The sequence below is a fragment of the Cebus imitator genome, unplaced genomic scaffold (assembly GCF_001604975.1).
Source record: "Cebus imitator isolate Cc_AM_T3 unplaced genomic scaffold, Cebus_imitator-1.0 Scaffold313, whole genome shotgun sequence".
NCBI lineage: Eukaryota > Metazoa > Chordata > Mammalia > Primates > Cebidae > Cebus > Cebus imitator.
The window spans coordinates 436450-456294 of NW_016107628.1; the positions used below are offsets into that span (position 1 = coordinate 436450).

Below are 19845 nucleotides of genomic sequence, written 5' to 3' on the forward strand. Positions count from 1 at the left end.
AAAAAAAAAAAAAAAAAAAAATTCATCCATTCATTTGACAAATATTTATTGAGGACCTCCTTTTTATTGGACTTTGTTCAAGACTCTGAAGGTATAGTGGTGACTAAAACAGATAAGGCCCCTGTCCTAAGGAGCTCATATTTGTTCTAAAATGGCAACTCCTGAAGTGACAGGTCCCTGAAAAAAAGAAAAAAATAACAAAAATTAAAAGGGCAATTAGGACAGCTGTTATCAGGACAAGTAAAACAGGATAAAGGAATGGAGAATGATGAAAAAGAGTTGTTTGATTTTTTTGAGGCAGGGTCTTGCTCTGTTGCCCAGCCTGGAATTCAGTGGCACAATTACAGCTCACTGCAGTCTTCACCTCCTGGGCTGGTGCAATCCTCCCCCTCAGCCTCCTGAGTAGCTGGGACTACAAACGTGCGTTACCACACCCAGCTAATTCTTGTATTTTTTTGTAGAGATGGGGTTTTATCATGTTGCCCAAGCTGATCTCGAACTTCTAGACTCAAGTGATCCTGCTGCCTTAGCCTCCCAAAGAACTGGGATTACAGGCATGAACCACAATACCTGGCCAAGTGAAGAGGTGTTATAATCAATAAGAAGGTCAGAATGAAAGAACCAAGACATGTAAAGATTAAGAGACTTAAATGAAGAAGATTGCCATATTAGAAGAAAGAAGTTGCTAATTTAGCTTTTTGTAATAGTACTTAATTCTTAATTAAGAGGATGTTGTATCTCCAAATCCCAAAGTTATAGTAGTAGGGAATTGTGATTATCTAATTCTTTTTGTCCTTCAGAATCAAAGGCATGGGAGGTTGATACCTGCCGGGGCCATTACAACAATGTATCTTGTGCTGTCTTCCACCCTCGCCAAGAGTTGATCCTCAGCAATTCTGAGGACAAGAGTATTCGAGTCTGGGATATGTCTAAGCGGTAGGTACAGTAGTCATCAATGTTGTGTGAACTTTCTCTTACTGTCTCTTTTAAAATTAGATTGGAATACTTCTTTATGTCTCTCATCATCTTCGGCATGTAGACAAATCAAATCATACATTAAGAAAATAATTTGAAGAGACCTAGAGATCAGTCAGCATTTACAAATTTTCTATCAATAGAAATCTCCATGTGTATTATTTTTTGCCTCTAAATTTAAACATGTTTTCTTCTGCTCCCTTTCCCCAATTCTGTAGCTAGAGAAGTAAGAAATGCAGAATGAAAGCCATAAAATTATGCTGGGGAAATTGATATAGCCTAATAATATGGTCAGCTTTGAAGTCTCTTCTTTTTGTTCCTTGGTAGAATTTATCATGACTACTGTTCCTTAGGATACGCTGTTTATGCTCCCCGATTGAAACTTTAATCAGCTTGCTAGCTTACCATTTAATATTCTTGTGTAGGATGGGCTAAAGATTCCTAGGAAATTGATATTTTTCTTTTTGTGTGCCTTTTCTAGGACTGGGGTTCAGACTTTCCGCAGAGACCATGATCGTTTCTGGGTCCTAGCTGCTCATCCTAACCTTAACCTCTTTGCAGCAGGTAAGGGCCATTTTCTCTCTTTCTTTATTTGCTTTAATTCAAAGTTTGTAAGATTTGAAAGTGATTCTCTGTTAGCTTTGTCTCTAGTAAATGTATAGTAGGATGACAAGAAGAAGGACTCTCAGAGCCATTGAGTTGAAGCATTTCTCCTTTTTTCCCCTCCATTTTATGTGTATATAAAATGATATGTGGTAAAAAATGCTTCAAAGAAAAATTAAGAGTAAGGGAGTGCTTTCTGCCATCTTTCTGCGCCGCCGCAATGGTGCTCACGAATGTCCTGGCCAATGCTCTCAAGAGCATCAACAATGCTGAAAAGAGAGGCAAACGCCAGGTGCTTATTAGACCATGCTCCAGATTCATCATCCGGTTTCTCACTGTGATGATGAAGCGTGGTTACATTGGCGGATTTGAAATCACGGATGATCACAGAGCTGGGAAAATTGTTGTGAACCTCACAGGCAGTCTAAACAAGTGTGGAGTGATCAGCCCGAGATTTGATGTGCAACTCAAAGATCTAGAAAAATGGCAGAATAAACTGCTTCCATCCTGCCAATTTGGTTTCATTGTACTGACGACCTCAGCTGGCATCATGGACCATGAAGAAGCAAGACAAAAACACAAGAGCGAAAATCCTGGGATTCTTTTTCTAGGGATGTAATACATATATTTACAAATAAAATGCCTCATGGAAAAAAAAAGAGTAAGAGAGATAGAGATGGATGAGTGTGGGGACTGCTGCTTTATGTTGGGTGTTCAGAAAAGTGAAAGGGTGTGAGGCAATGGGAACAGCAAATGCAAGGACTATGATGTGAGAGGTGCTTAGCATGTCACCATCACATGCTAAGGGACATCAGAGAGGCCAGTTGGAGCACAGTGAGTAAGGGACTAAGTAATTGGTGACGTCAGCCAGATTTTGTATTGTCTTCTGCGCCATGGTTAGAACTTAAGATTTTACTCTGAATAAATGGAAAGCCATTGGAAGGTTTGGGGCAGGAAAGTGACATAATCTGGTTTATATTTGGAGAGCAGACAGGAGAAGGACAAGGGTGGAAAGGATTCTCTAAGGGATGATGATGCTAGTAGGGAAAGAGCTAAACATTTTTAAAAAATCATAAAGGGTTTTTAAACTAACATTCATTTTTCAGCAAATACTATTTATACTCCTTTTACATGCTAGAGGCTGGGGAAAGATGGAAATTATAATTTCTGCTTTCAGGGAATTTATGTTATAATGTGGGTAATAGACCTAAATGGTTACAGTGCAGGATGGTAAGTACGAAAATGGAGGTTTGTGCAAAGCATTAGGGGACACAGAAAAGGTCAGTGTGACTAGTATTAGGAAAGGATTCACAGAGAATTATTTAAATAAAGCTTCCAAGAATTGTGAGAATTTAGGCAAATAAGGAGTGCATTCAGGTGTCTTGTCTTTGTTTTTATTAATAGCATACAGATATAATCCTCATCCTTATGTATCTCTAATTTCCAGGTTTTTTTCTTGCCTATAGCTTATTCTTTCTTCTATTCTACCTGACCCCTAGGCCATGATGGTGGTATGATTGTGTTTAAGCTGGAACGGGAACGGCCAGCCTATGCTGTTCATGGCAATATGCTACACTATGTCAAGGACCGATTCTTACGTCAGCTGGATTTCAACAGCTCCAAAGATGTTGCAGTGATGCAGTTGCGGAGGTAAATCAGACTTGTTTCTTTCTTCCAAACCCTCTTATCTGTCACCCTGATACACCCTTCTTTTAAATGAGATTTTTAAATTTCATATTCTGTCATAGATGGAATCCCCATTAGATGAGCCTGCTCAGTTTAAACCCAATGAGAGAGGTAGGCAAGGAAGTGGTCATGAATAGAATGATAATTCCCTTGTTGAGAATGCTAGTGACCTTGTGGATGGGAAATTATTCTGCCACACTTTGCTAGGTCTCTTGCAAACCAGAGGAAGTTTCTTGATAGAGAATGGCCCAAAATGGTAACAGAACGTTTTGCCTTTATTTGGCATTTCTTTTCTTTAACTCCCCATCGCTTTCCAGCAAAAAGCACACAGCTCTGAATCAGAGTATATGTCCCTGAAAACTCTTAATTCTGAAGATATGATAACCTCTGGGATGCCTGGCAAAAGGAACTGTCCTTTTGAAAAGCCAGCTGCATCAGCATGCTGAAACATTCATGGGGGCAAACTTTGGCATGAGGTTTTGATAACCACCCTCTAGCATCACTACAATAAAAGAGTAAATGGGTTTATGTGAGCACTCCAAGAGACAGGAGAAACCAGCCAGAGACAAATCACATCATGTTACTGTGTGGTGTCCACTGTAATTATGTGTAGGAATTTGTATCCAAGCAGACCCAGTCCCACTGACTACAGTGAGTGCTAATTCTACCTTCTGTTGCTTACTTTTTAAAACTACTATGGCTTACTTTTAAAAACTGTTCAAAGCTGAGCTAGGGAAGTTCCCAAGCCTTAAAGAAAGGAAGAGAATACAGTATTTATTCATTTTTATTCCTGATTATAAAAGTGATGAGTATGTAATATAAAGATTGGATAAGAAGGTGTGGGGGTGATTCCTTTCTTCCTTCTACTATTAACGCCTCTTCCCTGTTTTCTCCTTTTTCTATATATATCTCTAGTGGTTCGAAGTTTCCAGTATTCAATATGTCATACAATCCAGCAGAAAATGCAGTCCTGCTTTGTACCGTAAGTAACCTGTGGAGTCCTCCTAGGTTCTCCTCATTTTCCATAGGTTTCTTTCTTTTTTTTTTTTTTTTTTTCCCCCGCTCTTCTGGTAGGGCAGTGGTGATGTCCTGAGAACATAGGTTTCTTTCTTATGCCCTTAGGGAATCTTTAATGGCTTCTTAGAAACTATTTAATGGTCATTTTGTGAGAGCTGACACAGTGATCACTTAGAGACTCAAATCAGATAGGTTTCAATTGTCATAAACATATTGAGCATTTGTGAACCGCCTATCTTTCATGAAGCTGAACTTAATGGAGCATCAGGATGAATGACCCAGATCACTAGAAATAGTTTGAGAGAATGTTTAGACTCTTTATATCCTATGGAAAGATCCCTTCCTCTGAGTGAAAATAGAAGAACTATGATTTTGAGAGGGAGTTTGTGTCAGTGGGTTTGGCTTCTGAATCATCAAAGAGTCCTCTCTGTTTCTTGTAACAGAATATAAAAAAAAAAAAAAAAAAAAAAAGGAAATGACATTCTAATTTTAGTACCCTGGTGGCCAAGTTAAAAGGAATGAAGTTATATGTTTTTCCTTATATAACTATATTATCTAATCTGTTCTTCTTTAATACTTAGCAGTTTATATTCTGATAGTTTTCTTTTGTTTTTCTTTTTCCTCTTTTTCCAATAAATAGCTGTATTTCTATAGTGTCTTTTCTTTGATGTCTTTGTTTTTCTTTCCAGCAGTTGAGTACTCAGTTGATGAGTACTCAGGGTGGGGCACCAGAATATCAGGGTCCTAGTCTGTTAATTTGTGGATTAGAGAGCAATTCTTACTTTCATTCAAATAATATCTGCATCTTTGGAAGAAAAAGAAAATAAAGTGACATCAGTGCCTAGTTGTTTGGCAAAGAGCCCTATAATTCTTAGATGTAGAAACAGTCAAATAAATGTCCTCTGGGTGAAGAGTAAGAAAAGTATGGTTTCAGATTGCTGTCTGTGCATTGGATCTGTTTTCTCTGTAAGAGTAAACTGGAAAACTGGTGTCTTGGGTGCTTCTCACTAACATTTTAATTTCCCCTTTTCCTCTACAGAGAGCCAGCAATTTAGAGAATAGTACCTATGACCTGTACACCATCCCTAAGGATGCTGACTCCCAGAATCCTGATGGTAGGTATTCTTTTTGTCTACCCCACTCTGCTTCCAGCTCTCTTCACCCACATCATCTCTCCTCTTCAAGTTTTCACATTCCATCCCCAAGCCATGGCCACATCACTCATGTCTGTTGGCAGGTGCTGCTGACAATTGCATCAGAGGCGACCATGGTGTGAAATATTCATGTTCCTCCTCCATTTTATTACCCCAGCTAGATATATATATTTTATAATTTGGTTATTAGAAACTCTCCATTTTCTCTTTCAGCACAGCATGTTATCCTAGTTTATTGTCAGTTGATATGACTTTCACCCTGGTAGTTTCATTTATTTAAAAATGTGGTTCCAATCTTAAAATGTCTCACCCAGGGACTAGGGATTTATACTCCCCCATCCACATCCAGATTCGATCCGCTTCCTTTTGCATGTCAAAAAGATGAGGCTGCTAACAGCCCCACACCCCACCTGGGATCCCAGGATCCAGCTGAGACTGCTGCCTACCTCTTCCATCACCACCATCCCTTGTTGATGTCCTTGTGACTAGAACTTGCTGACAAAACATTCTCAGAATGGATTTGACTATTGTCTAGGTGCCTTTCAGTGCACTTCCTCCAGCGGGTTTATGGCTAGTACCAGGTCAAAGATTTATTCTGCAGATCCCTACTCTTACTGGCATACTTTCATATTTTAGATGCCATCAGCAGATTCCTGAGAAATAATTTGCTAGCTCTGTTTCTTTTGCGGGTGCCTCTGGGTCATCATTGTTGCTAATCGATATCCTCTCTTTTAAATGTGTTAATAGTGAGAGAAAGAAAATATATTTGTATTTGGTATTTATAAGTCAAATTCTCCCTTGTAAGTCCGTTAAGCCATTTCTGACTAAATCTTATGATTTGGTACCTCTCAACTCAGCCCTTTGCTTTTTTTCCCCATCTATGTTTACAATTAATATAATTTAAAATATTTTGTTTTATTACCACTTTTATTTTCTGTACTTCATTTTTTGAGAGAGGTGGGCAACAGAGACAGGCTTGAATATTGCAGTTTCCTGGCCCCTGGAAAATGGGAGTGTTGGCTGTGATAATAATTAGTTTTGTAAATTGCCTACCATTCCAGATGCCAGGGGCAAGACTGGCCAGTATGTTCTGTCCAGTTTTCTGCTGGTGTCATACGTAAATGAGTATTTTGATACACCCTTCTATTTATCCTTCTACAAGTTTCCCAGAGAATGGAGTGTCCATTTCAAAATTCTAATAAGTCACTAAACTGAGGAACATTTTGTAACTCTCTTCAGGGTGATAAGAATGGTCAATTGACATTTACAGAGCAACAGCTTGGTTCTAAATACTGCCCAGCACCAAGCTCTCGTCAAGATTGAGTTGGGAGTGCTCTGCCCCACCCTGCCCTACTAGGAAGTCTACATTTGCATGTTAAAAGCAGCTGAGCAGCTGCATCCTGGGGAGGGGGTCCTATGACACAGGCTCGCTTTGCCGCAGCTTGGCCAGGGATGCCCTGCTCGTTAGCTTGATGGAGTGTGCTGTCTCCCAAGATGGGCGGCCCTTCTGCCAGTACATGATGTTGGCTGAAATGCAGCCACTTGGCCTAGAGAAAAGAGCCTTGGCAGAGGTGGTAGTTGGTGTTTGGAGGAGACTGGTGGGGAAAAGTCACTCAACAATAGCCCCAGGTTATGGCTGAATTCGTTAGGAAGCAGCTCAACTGGCAAAGCCAAGATGGCATCCAGCAAGACTGGCAGCTCCATGGCATCCGACTATGTCACCTGCCAGTGACTCACCACATGCTTCCATCCTTTGGTTTTGTTCTTCTCAGCCCCTGAAGGGAAACGATCCTCAGGCCTGACAGCCGTTTGGGTCGCTCGAAATCGATTTGCTGTCCTAGATCGGATGCATTCGGTGAGTTAAGACTAAAAGCAGAAACTAATTTGAGGAGTGTGGTGGCAATGGCCTGTGTATTGCAGAATAAAGACCATTGTTTTTTCTGCTCTCCCCTGGGCAGCCATGATTCTCGTGCGTTGGCTATACTTTTGTCTCTAGCCCTACACTGAGCCGTCTTGGGGGAAAGGGATTAAAACTGATTTGATTGTGTTGATGATCGCTGTGGCTCTGGGTTTAAGAACCAAGCTAAAGTCACTCTTGACTACAGGAGCCCAGAATGCATCAAATCTGAAGTGAGTGGGCTGGATGAAGAGATCTCCTTCCTTGTTCTGCTACCTCCATTGTTACTTGAAATGTAGTAGGTCCAGCACAAGGTAAAGCACTCTGAAGAAAACATTTAACAAAATGTAAGCCCCAGAAGCATTGTTTTCTCTCTCTGGTGATTGAGGAATTCAGACTTTAGTTGGACTTCTCAGGATGTTTCAGTTGGAGGAGAAAAAAAGATGTATTAAGGCCCTTAGAGAAGATCTTGATTGAAGTGGTCTGTCTGCAGTGGTCATTGACATGGACAGGACAAAAAATATTTAGTTTATTGACGCTAAGGAAAAATTGTTGAGAGACTTCATCAGTTGCCATCATCATCTATACAGACTTATTCTCTTAACCCTATCTTTAATACTTATTGCAGCTTCTGATCAAGAATCTGAAGAATGAGATCACCAAAAAGGTACAGGTACCCAACTGTGATGAGATCTTCTATGCTGGCACAGGCAACCTCCTGCTTCGAGATGCGGACTCTATCACGCTCTTTGATGTACAGCAGAAGCGGTAACATATCAGGTGCCCCTAAGCAGACAGCCATGTAGATGGGGAGAGTGGACAGCTTTAGTGGGAACCTTTTTCCCCAAGTGAGTTTGTCTTGTGGCTTGGCTACTTCGTGTGCTTCAAGACTCTTTCTAGTAACTTTTTCCCTTCTGTGATCATTCTCCATGCCTGTCCACTGTAGCATTACAGCAAGAATCTTGGTTATTTATCTGTTTTTCCAGCACTTACCTGAACTAAGAGTGTTCTCAGGGCTTAGGATGAGAAAGAGACAGATTATAATAACATAAAGGAGCTTACAGTCCAGTGGTGAAATAGACATACACAGATTCCCTAATAATACAAGGAAATGAGGGACCAGGGGTTGAGGAAGGGAAAAGTGCACAATGTCAGCCAGAATGTTTAAGTCACTGAGTTTCTATGTAGGAATTACGTTAAGTATTTTATGTAATTAGTATTACATTAAGAAATTGGGGTTTCCATTAAGTAGAGGGTGCAACTGATGTAGATCATAGCTTAAGGCAAGGGAAGTAGATCCGTTCACGTTTGCACATCTCTCTCTATCTCAGGACTCTGGCATCTGTGAAGATTTCTAAAGTGAAATATGTTATCTGGTCAGCAGACATGTCACATGTAGCGCTACTAGCCAAACATGGTGAGTCTTAATTATATCCACCCTGATTTAGAGACCAGTCCCTCCTACCCCCATCCCTGCCAGTCTACGGCACTTACCCTATCCAACAGAACACTCATGCCCTTTGCCTCTTACAGCCATTGTGATCTGTAACCGAAAACTGGATGCTTTATGTAACATTCATGAGAACATTCGTGTCAAGAGTGGGGCCTGGGATGAGAGTGGGGTGTTTATCTATACCACAAGCAACCACATCAAATATGCTGTCACCACTGGGTAAGTGAATTATTTGGGATACAGAATGGGAGAAGGCTGCTTCCTGAAATCACTGTCGTATCTTGAGATATAACTGAAGTTCTTCATAAACTTTATGGAAAAGCCTTACCTGGCATATATGTGCTAGGGGCATCAGAACATTCTGTTTTTGACTTTTTTAAAATTGAGAAATCTAAAACAAATGTAGACAATTACATTAAAAAAATGTATAGAATAACAAATAAGTTATGTAGCAAACATCAGCATAACTACCACCCAAGTCAAGAAATAGAACAGTCTGGTACCCCAGAAGCCCTTTGCCATGTGGTCCTTATTGATCACAACTCTCCCTGTTTCCACCAAAAATGACATTCTAGTTTTTACAATAATTTCTTCCTTGCTTTTCTTTGTAATTTTACTGCCCTGTGTTTCTTAATATGATTTAGTTTTGCCTGGTTTTGCCTTCATATAAATGAAATGATACTGAATATATTATTTCATATTTTGCTCAATATTTTGTTTGTAAGATTCATCCATCTTACATTTCATTTATTTTCATTTTTGTATAATTATATGATTATATCACAGTTTGTCAGTTCTCTTTTAAAGAATATTTGAGTAAATTCTAGTTTTTGGCTAGTATGAACAATGCTCTTAAACATTCTTTTACATGTTTTCTGGTGTACATGTACATACATTTCTCTAGAGTGTATAATATATACCCAGAATAGAATTGCTAGGCCATAGAGTATGCATATCTTCACATTTATTAGGCAATGTGAAACTGTTTTTTTTTTTTTTTTTTTTGAGCTTAGTCTCTCTCTGTTGCCCAGGCTGGAGCGCAGTGGAGCAATCTCAGCTCACTGCAACCTCTGCCTCCCATGTTCAAGCAATTCTCCTGCCTCAGCCTCCAGAGTAACTGATATTACAGGCCTGCGCCACCACGCCCAGCTAATTTTTGTATTTTTAGTAGAGACGGGGTTTCACCACGTTGGTCAGGCTGGTCTCAAACTCCAGACCTTGTGATCTGCCTGCCTTGGCCTCCCAAAGTGCTGGGATTTACAGGCATGAGCCACTGTGCCTGGCCGTAAAACTGCTTTTCAAAGCGGTTGTACCAAGTTGCATGCCCACCAGTTTGCTATAAAAATTTCCTTTCGGGCTGGGTGTGGTGGCTCACGCCTGTAATCCCAGCACTTTGGGAAGCCAAGGCGGGTGGATCACCTGTGGTCAGGAGTTCAAGGCCAAGCTGACCAACATGGAGAAACCCCATCTCTACTAAAAATACAAAAAATTAGCTGGGTGTGTTGGCTTATGCCTGTAATCCCAGCTACTTGGGAGGCTGAGGCAGGAGAAGCACCTGAACCCGGGAGGCAGAGGTTGTGGTGAGCTGAGATCACACCCTTGCACTCCAACCTGGGCAACCAGAGCAAAACCCCATCTCAGGCCGGGCGCGGTGGCTCAAGCCTGTAATCCCAGCACCTTGGGAGGCCGAGGCGGGTGGATCACGAGGTCAAGAGATCGAGACCATCCTGGTCAACACGGTGAAACCCCATCTCTACTAAAAATACAAAAAATCAGCTGGGCATGGTGGCGCGTGCCTGTAATCCCAGCTACTCAGGAGGCTGAGGCAGGAGAATTGCCTGAACGGAGGTTGCGGTGAGCCGAGATCGCGCCATTGCACTCCAGCCTGGGTAACAAGAGCGAAACTCCGTCTCAAAAAAAAAAAAACAAAAACCATTGCACTCCAGCCTGGGTAACAAGAGCGAAACTCCGTCTCAAAAAAAAAAAAAAAAAAAAAAAAAAAAAAAAAAAAAAGAAAGAAAAAAAAACTTTCCTTTCTTGTCTTCCTTACCAACACTTGATTTGGTGAGACTTATTTTTATCCATCTGTAATGGGATCTCCTTGTACTTTTGTTTTGCTGTTTTCTGTTTCCTAATGAGATTGAGCACCTTGTCATCTGGCCATCCATTAAGATTTCCTCTTATGTGAGTTCTAGTCAAATCTTTATCTTATATTGTTTTTCTTTTTTCTTAATTAGCATGATTTCTTTTCTTTTTTTTTTTTTTTTTGAGACAGAGTCTTGCTCCATTGCCAGGCTGGAGTGCAGTGGCGCAGTCTCGGCTCACTGCAATCTCTGCCTCCTGGGTTCAAGTGATTCCCCTACCTCGTGGGAATCACGTGGGAATCCCCTACCTACGTGGTGGCTGTGCGCCACCACGCCCAGCTTATTTTTTTGTATTTTAGTAGAGATGGGGTTTCACCAGGTTGGCCAAGATGGTCTTGATTTCCTAACCTCGTGATCCGCCCGACATGGCGTCCCAAAGTGCTAGGATTACAGGCATGAGCGACCGAGTCCAGCCAATTTGTATGATTTCTTTATACATTTGGATTGTCAGTCCTTTGTCAGGGCTACATGTTGCAAATATCAACATCTCTTTTGTAGCATGTCTTCTGATTTTCTTTATAGTATCCTTTAATGAACAATCATAATTTTAATGTAGCTGAGTTTATGAATCTTTATCTTTTATGGATATTAGGTTTCTTCCTATATTAAAAATATTGACTCCCAAATCATAAAGCCATTCTTCTGTATTCTCTTGTAAAAACATTGTAACTTTGCTTTTTATATCTAGGTCTATAATCTACCTAATGTTGATTGTTACCTATGGTGTGAGGTATAGGAAGCTCAATCCCACTTTTTCATAAGGACACTCAGTTGCCCAGCAGCATTATTGAAAAGACCACTCTTTCTCCATTGTTCTGCAGTCTCATCTTTGTCATACATGAATCATGTTTTCAAAAATGCAAGGATCTATGGTCTGTTTGTCTACTCTAATTCCACACTGTCTTAAATAATGCAGCTTTATGATAAAGCTTCACATCTGGTAAAACACTTCCTCTGATTTTTCCCATTTTGTTTATTTTTTTAAAGTTATTAGGGTATTTTCAAGTAAATTTTGCCTTTTCACATAAATTTGTTGTTACTGTTTTTTGTTTTGCAATGGAGTCTCGCTCTGTTGCCCAGGCTGGAGTGCAGTGTCATAATCTTGGCTCATTGCAACCTCTGCCTCCCAGGTTCAAGTGATTCTCCTGCCTAACCCTCTTGAGTAGCTGGTATTGCTTGCCACCACACCCAGCTAATTTTTGTATTTTGAGTGAAGACTGGGTTTCACCATATAGGCCAGGCTGGTCTCAAACTCCTGACCTCAATCAGTCCTCCCACGTTGGCCTCCCAAAGTGCTGGGATTATAGGTGTCAGCCACATTGCCTGGCCCTTCACATAAGTTTTTTTAATTAACTTGTGAAATTCCACACAAAAATGTTTGTGATTTCATTTGGAATTGCATTGAATCTGTACATCACTTTGGGGGATAACTGCCATCTTTGCAGTCCTTACAGTGTTCAATTTCCTAATCTGTGAACTTGGTATAGCAGCTCTTTATTTGTTTAGGTTTTCTGAAATATCCTTCAGTAAAGTTTTATAGTTTTCTCTATAGAGATCTTGCATTTCTTTGGTTAGATTTATTAGACACTTGACGGTTTTAAAATTCTGTTTGTAGATAAATAATATCCATTTAAAATTTTAATTTTCTAATTTGTTGATATTTAGAAACAATTCAATTTAAAAACAAAATCAATTTAAAATTGATTTTATTTTAAGGAATCTTGCTAGACTTTTATTAATTCTAGGACTTACTTGTATTTCCTTTACAGAAATCATAGTATCTGTGGGTAATGACAATTTAGTTTCTTTTTGCAAGTGCTTATATATTACTATATTTTTCTTGTCTTACTGCACTGACTAGGATCTCCAGCAATGTTGAATTAACATGATGACAGCAAATATTCTTGTCTTATTCCTAATTTAAAGGGTAAACTTTCAGTGTGTTAGAATTATGTAAGCTTGCAGTAGATTTTTTTAATGGATATCCCTTCTCTATGAAGAAATTTTGCATTTCTTTTTGCTAAGAGGTTTTTTATCTTGAATGGATGTTGAATTTAATTAATTTATTTATTTCTATTTATTAATTTAATTTATTTATTTTTGGGAGAGAGTTTCACTCTGTTGTCCATTGTATAGTGGCACAATCTTGGCTTCCTGCAACATCTGCCTCCTGGGCTCAAGCTATCCTTCCAACTCAGCCTCCCAAGCAGCTGGAACTACAGGCGTGTGTAACCATGCCCAGCTAATTTTTGTATGTTTTGTAGTAGTGGGGTTTCGCCATGTTTCCCAGGCTGGTCTCAAACTCCTGGGCTCAAGTAGTCAGCCTGCCTTGGCCTACCAGAGTACTGGGATTACAACCATGGCCCAAATGTTGAATTTTATTAAATACCTTTTCTGCATATACAGGTTGAGTATCCCTTACCTGACATGCTAGAAACTAGAAGTATTTTATATTTCTGATTTTTTTTCTAATTTTGAAATATTTGCATTACTGATTGAACATCCACATCCAAAAATCTGAAATGCAAACTGTTCTGACGGGCAATTCCTTTGAGTGTCATTTTGGTGCTCAGTTTTGGATTTTGGAGCATTTCAGATTTCCAGTTTGGGATGCTCAACCTGCATTGAGGTAGTCATACAATTTTTCTCCTTTCATTGATTAATGTAGTGAATTCAATTTTTTTTTTTTTTTTTTGAGACAGAGTCTCACTCCAGGCTGGAGTGTAGTGGCATGATCTCAGCTCACTGCAACCTCCGCCTCCCAGGTTCAAGCAATTCTTGTGCCTCAGTCTCCCAAGTAGGTGGGATTACAGGTGTAAGCCACTATACCTTGCTAATTTTTTAAATTTTTAGTAGAGATGGGATTTTGCCATGTTGGTCAGATTGGTCCCTAACTCTTGACTTCAGGTGATCTGCCTGCCTCAGCCTCCCAAAGTGCTGGGATTACAGGCTTGAGCCACTGTGCCCGGCCGATTTTTTATAAATCTTAAATCAACGTTATATTCTTGGTATAAACCTAACTTGGTCTTGATATTTTTATGCTTTTTAATATTGCAAGTTTTAGGTTGCTAATATTTTGCTTATGATTTTCACATATTTATAAGTGAGAGTACCTATAATTTTCCCCTTTTTTTTTCTGTCCTTGTTAGGTTTTAGTATCAAGGTTGTATGAATTTCATAAAGCAAGCAAAATAATGTATCTTTTTCTCTTCTCTCAATGAGTTTGCATAAGATGGAAATTAATTCTTCCTTAAGTGTTGGTTAGAATTTGCCCTTGAAGTCATATGGACATAGGACTTTCTCTATGGGAGGATTTAAAAAATCTGATTCAGTTTCTTAAGCTATTATAGGACCATAGATGTTTCCTATTTCTTTCTTAGTCAACTTTGGCAAATTTTAATTTTTAGGGGTTTGATCCTTCTATTTTTTAATTTTTATTTTTTGAGTTGGAGTCTCACTCTGTTACCCAGGCTGGAATGCAGTGGTGCAATATTGACTCACTGCAACCTCCGCTTCCCAGGCTCAAGTGATTCTCCTGCCTAAGCCTCCCAAGTAGCTGGGATTACAGATGTGCACCACCAGGCCTGGCTAATTTTTGTATTTTGAGTAGAGACAGCGTTTCACCGTGTTAGCCAGACTGGTCTTGAACTCCTGGCCTCATGTGATCTGCCTGCCTTGGCCTCCCAAAGTGCTGGGATTACAGGTGTGAGCTACCGTGCCCAGCCAGTTTGATCCTTTTAAAAAGTTACATCTTTATTCTGCAAGATCTGTAGTGATATCTTCTTTTTCATTCCTATTATTTTTTTCTTTTAATTACCCTCATGAGAGGCTTATCAATTTTATTCAACGTTTGACTTTATTGAACTTCTCTATAGTATTTTTGTTTTCTATTTAATTTCTACTATTGGCTTTATTATTTTCTTCTAAGTACTTTGTTCTTTACTGTTTAAAAAGAACAGTAAAATTTTTGAGATGAGTGCTCGTTAATTTTTAGTCTCTCCTATTATATGCATGTAGAACCCAATAATTTTCAATATTTCTTCTAATACAGTCTGTAAATTATCTGTCAAGTGTTGCATTAGCTATACTGACAAACTTCAATTTGTAATCTATTTATTATTATTCAGTTCAAAATGCTTTCTATTTTCTATTATTTCTTTGTCAGAACTCCTCATTTCTACCTCTGTTCTACTTTAAATTACAGCTTATAAAGAAGTTACCTGTCCATAGTCACCTACTGATTGTATATCAGAACTTAAGATTTAACTTTTAGGTCTGATTCCTATAACCATTGTCTGTTACTCATCTTCTAGGATAATAGCATGTAAAGAAAGATCATGCCATCTGCCCCACCATAGAAAGAATATGATAAATTTGGCATTTAGTTCTGCTGTCTTTCGAATCACTTCCCATCTATATCATTGTTCAAACGGCACTTGACAAAAGACTGTTTCCTAGGTTTGTTCCATTTTGTCACAGGATGGATTTTCCCTCTCACTTACTGAAAGTTGAGCCCTCTACCCTCTGTTCTTAGGGACCACGGGATCATTCGAACTCTGGATTTACCCATCTATGTCACAAGGGTGAAGGGCAACAATGTATACTGCCTAGACAGGGAGTGCCGTCCCCGGGTGCTCACCATTGATCCCACTGAATTCAAATTCAAGCTGGCCCTGATCAACAGAAAATATGATGAGGTATGAAGTGAGGTTGCAAACTACAGTATTAACAGAGGCAGCATTCTTTTTTTTTTTTTTTTTTTTCTGTAAGTGATGTCTACTTCTTGTCTGATCCCACCCCAAATATCTAGGTGCTGCACATGGTGAGGAATGCCAAACTAGTAGGCCAGTCTATTATTGCTTATCTCCAGAAGAAGGGCTATCCTGAAGTGGCACTGCATTTTGTCAAGGATGAGAAAACTCGCTTTAGTCTGGCACTGGAGTGTGGAAACATTGAGGTGAGAGAAATATGATCATGAGCCCCATATTGTCTTAGAAGTGTGAGGGTTAGAGTGGCATTGGAAGGGCATTATTCTGGGCTTGCTTCTTTAGCCAGAATAATGAAATTTGGGATTTTTTTAGTTGTTACATGAAGCTATGTTCCTGTTGCTCTTCGCCCCTTCTCTACTTTTTCCTGCCTCTCTGCCACAGCATTTCTGTTTGTGTCAGCCTCCATTAGTCTGAATTCAGTAACTTCTAGGATAAAAGCAAGGTGACATGGAATTTGAAAATCTTACTATTTCATTGACACTTGATCTTGCTGACTGGCTGCTTAGATGAAAGAGCACCTAATAGCCACCAGATTGTGGATAGACATGAATAGACATGAATGCCTAGAGTGAACAGACATTGCTTTTAAAGAGGAAAAGGGCTTAGGAAAACTTTTTTTCCAGTTCTGAACTTCTTCCTAGTATTATTTCTTCTGTCTTTGCTAAAGCCCCATGGATCTTCAAACCTGGCAGGTAGGAAGTAAGGTAGCTAAGCAATAAATGGCTCTATGGAATCAGAAACTGCCGGGTGGTTTCATTGCAAAAGTAAATTTCTAAGGAGGAGGATGTGTGATGTGATTATTTCTATCCCTGTATCCAAAGGGGTCTTATTTGTTCACTGGATTTTCAATAGAATTACACAAAAAGCTAGGAGTAATTGAAAGTACAGGACGTTCTTTGGGAAATTCATATAGAGGCAGATGCTTTGCAGAGTCCCTGGTTTTGAGTCACAGTGCCTTTAACCTGTTAACATGACCCTGGGGATTCTTTAGATTGCTCTGGAAGCAGCCAAAGCACTGGATGACAAGAACTGCTGGGAAAAGCTGGGAGAAGTGGCCCTGCTGCAGGGGAACCACCAGATTGTGGAAATGTGCTATCAGCGTACCAAAAACTTTGACAAACTTTCCTTCCTGTATCTTATCACTGGCAACTTAGAAAAACTTCGCAAGATGATGAAGATTGGTGAGGCTCTCAAACTAAGGATGAGAAGATGGGTTCTTAGGGGGAGGAGGAAGGTGAATAGAGGAGAAAGACAACTTAAGAGAAAATACCTAAATTGATGTCTCTCATTTACTTGGTGCAGCTGAGATCAGAAAGGACATGAGTGGCCACTATCAGAATGCCCTGTACCTGGGTGATGTGTCAGAGCGTGTGCGGATCCTAAAGAACTGTGGGCAGAGTAAGTATCCAGGACTCGGCAGCTTTTTCAGGGTCTGAGTTAATTTGTGTATAGTGGTGAGGGATTTCTCTTTATTGTGCATTTTTTTTAGGAGAGACAACATGCTCCTACGGTGCTTAGAAGATTTTCTTCAAAGCCAAAGGGAGGTGCAGCCAGAATATTCAGTCTGGCCACACACCCTTAGGAAAAATAGTTATCCATGGGGAAAATAGGAAGTTTTAAAAGGCCTAGAGCAGACACTCTATAAAATGCACTTGGTTGGATGCCATTAGAATTTTGTTCTTTATGTTCAGTTTGGAGGTTTCACTCATTTATTAATGTATACATTCAAGGGATATTTTTTGAGAACCCACTATATACCAAGCATTATTTTAGCATTTGAGACACATTAGGGAACAAGCAAGGTGAAAGCTGTGGTTTGGACCAGGGCGCTATTAGTGGAGGGATAAGCATGGTCAGATTCAGGATATATTTTGAAGGTGGAAACAACATGATTTATTGCAGTAACTAGATTTGAGATGTGACAGAGAGGACAGAGATATCCAAGGTTCTCAACACTATTGGATAGTTCTCAAAGATAAGCAACTGCATTACTTCTCTATTGCTGTGTAACAAATTACTCCCAAATTTAGTAGCTTAATACAACAAACATTTATCATTTCACAATTTGTGGCATGGCTTAGCTAGGTGCCTCTGGCTTAGGGTCTCTCATGAGGCCACACTCAAAGTGTTGGCCAGGACTGCAGATATCTCAAGATTCAACCAAGGAGAGAATCCACTTCTGCACTCACTCAGTGGCCATTGGCAGCCCTCATGTCCTGCTCCCTGTTATCTAAGAAACATCAGTTTCTTTTCATGTTGACTTCTCCGTAGGGGTTTGTAATGTGGTAGCTAGTTTCCCTTACAGCAAGTGAGCAAAAGAGGGCACCCCAAGATAGAAGCCACAATCTTTGTAACCAGATCTAGGAATTAACATCCCATCACATCTGCCATGTCCCATCCATTAGAAGCTGGTTAATAAATCCAGCCCACACTTAAGAGGAAGGTATTATGCAACAACTTGAATACCAGGATTCAGGGATCACTGGGCGGGGGAGCATCTCAGAGGCTGCTTACCACAGCAACATGCATTTGGAAATGTACCTATACCACAAAGTCTGTTTTCTCTACAGAGTCCCTGGCCTATCTCACAGCTGCTACCCATGGCTTAGATGAAGAAGCTGAGAGCCTAAAGGAGACATTTGACCCAGAGAAGGAGACAGTAAGTCTTTATTTACATGATTGTCTCTTATTACAGGATCAACTCTGAGATCTTAGAACAGCTTAAAATTATGACTGTCCTCTCCCACCTGGTTACTAGGAGAGACAGAGAACCAAATGAGATCAAAGGAGGTTGCATAACTTTCCTTATATGACTTCCAAGTGGTGTTTGTTTTTAGCCTGTTTTCTTCTACTATTCAGATCCCAGACATTGACCCTAATGCCAAGCTGCTCCAGCCTCCTGCACCTATCATGCCATTGGATACCAACTGGCCTTTATTGACTGTATCCAAAGGATTCTTTGAAGGCACCATTGCCAGCAAAGGTAACTACCTACTTCTCCCATAGCACTTCTGTTTGTTTTGTGAGAACTGTCCTGGAGAATACCATTGGCATTTAGTTTCATCTCTCCTTTTTTTCTGCACGAAGCCTGATGGAGCATTGAAATGCCAGTTATGGTACAGTCTTAAAAACTTAAAATTGCATTTCGAGGTCATTAAAGAAAATTTGGAAAATAGGGAGAAAAAAAGGGATGCCTCTAGTACCACCAATAACTTCAGTTAATATTTTGGTGTATTTTCTTAGGTTTTACTATATATGTAGTCATATTCGTTGTTCAGTATTTTATCATTCATGACCATACAATCTTAAGGTACTAACTCAGCTACCTGTAATTCCAGTATGTGGGTATAGGCAGATGTGTGCTACCACCCTCCACCACTTCCACCCTTAACCTCCTCCTGTTTTCTTGGTCTCTTAGTTCATTTCACCTGTACACATTGCCCTGTACACATTGTAGTGGTGGTAGCTTAGCAAAGCTCTCAGGAAGAAACTCAAGAGTTGTTAGCCAAAGGCTGGTAAGTACAAATTATTTAAAAGCCAGTTTTTGGGAGCAGGAAGGCCAGTTCCTTCCATCTGTCTTCTATTCCCTCCCTCTGTGAAACCTACTGCCAGTCAGCATAACATATATACCACAAAAATAAATAATACACAAATAAGAAGTAGGCAGAAGCTTGACACCTGTTTTTGAAAGGATTTAACCTGCCTGCAGAAAAGGCCCTATCTCTGACTTGCTGGACTGTAACCAGTTCTGTTCTGTTCCTTCCCTCTGCAGGGAAGGGAGGAGCACTGGCTGCTGACATTGACATTGACACTGTTGGTTCAGAGGGCTGGGGAGAAGATGCAGAGCTGCAGCTGGATGAAGGTAAAAGTGCTGTTTTAAGACTGTTCTGGGGCGATGGACACCTTGGATTGGGACTGGGTTGTGGGTAGCCCTGCAGACTTCCAAGCCATGAAACCAACTAGGATTGATTTTACTTCCTTTGGCTAAGATTATGCCACAGCCCAAATCTGTTTTGAGCCTGAATTTTCCTTACAGATGGGTTTGTGGAGGCTACAGAAGGTTTGGGGGATGATGCTCTTGGCAAGGGACAAGAAGAAGGAGGTGGCTGGGATGTAGAAGAAGATTTGGAGCTCCCTCCTGAGCTGG

At 40.0% G+C, this 19845-nt stretch overlaps 1 protein-coding gene across 2 annotated transcripts in view; it reads left to right on the forward strand.

Moving 5' to 3' along the window:
- The window catches only part of COPA (COPI coat complex subunit alpha), a 52714-nt gene that overhangs the window by 27046 nt on the left and 5823 nt on the right, over window positions 1–19845 (forward strand). The window contains exons 9-25 of one of the 2 annotated variants that reach the window (XM_017503609.1): window positions 801–936; window positions 1457–1539; window positions 3078–3228; window positions 4180–4246; window positions 5321–5396; window positions 7208–7290; window positions 7961–8100; window positions 8664–8749; window positions 8839–9004; window positions 15464–15626; window positions 15740–15886; window positions 16690–16879; window positions 17001–17096; window positions 18269–18357; window positions 18558–18681; window positions 19471–19560; window positions 19735–19844. In XM_017503609.1, coding sequence (XP_017359098.1) covers window positions 801–936; window positions 1457–1539; window positions 3078–3228; window positions 4180–4246; window positions 5321–5396; window positions 7208–7290; window positions 7961–8100; window positions 8664–8749; window positions 8839–9004; window positions 15464–15626; window positions 15740–15886; window positions 16690–16879; window positions 17001–17096; window positions 18269–18357; window positions 18558–18681; window positions 19471–19560; window positions 19735–19844 — 1997 coding nt within the window. The remainder of the gene's footprint in view (window positions 1–800; window positions 937–1456; window positions 1540–3077; window positions 3229–4179; window positions 4247–5320; window positions 5397–7207; window positions 7291–7960; window positions 8101–8663; window positions 8750–8838; window positions 9005–15463; window positions 15627–15739; window positions 15887–16689; window positions 16880–17000; window positions 17097–18268; window positions 18358–18557; window positions 18682–19470; window positions 19561–19734; window position 19845) is intronic. The other variant, XM_017503610.1, reaches the window with a different exon arrangement.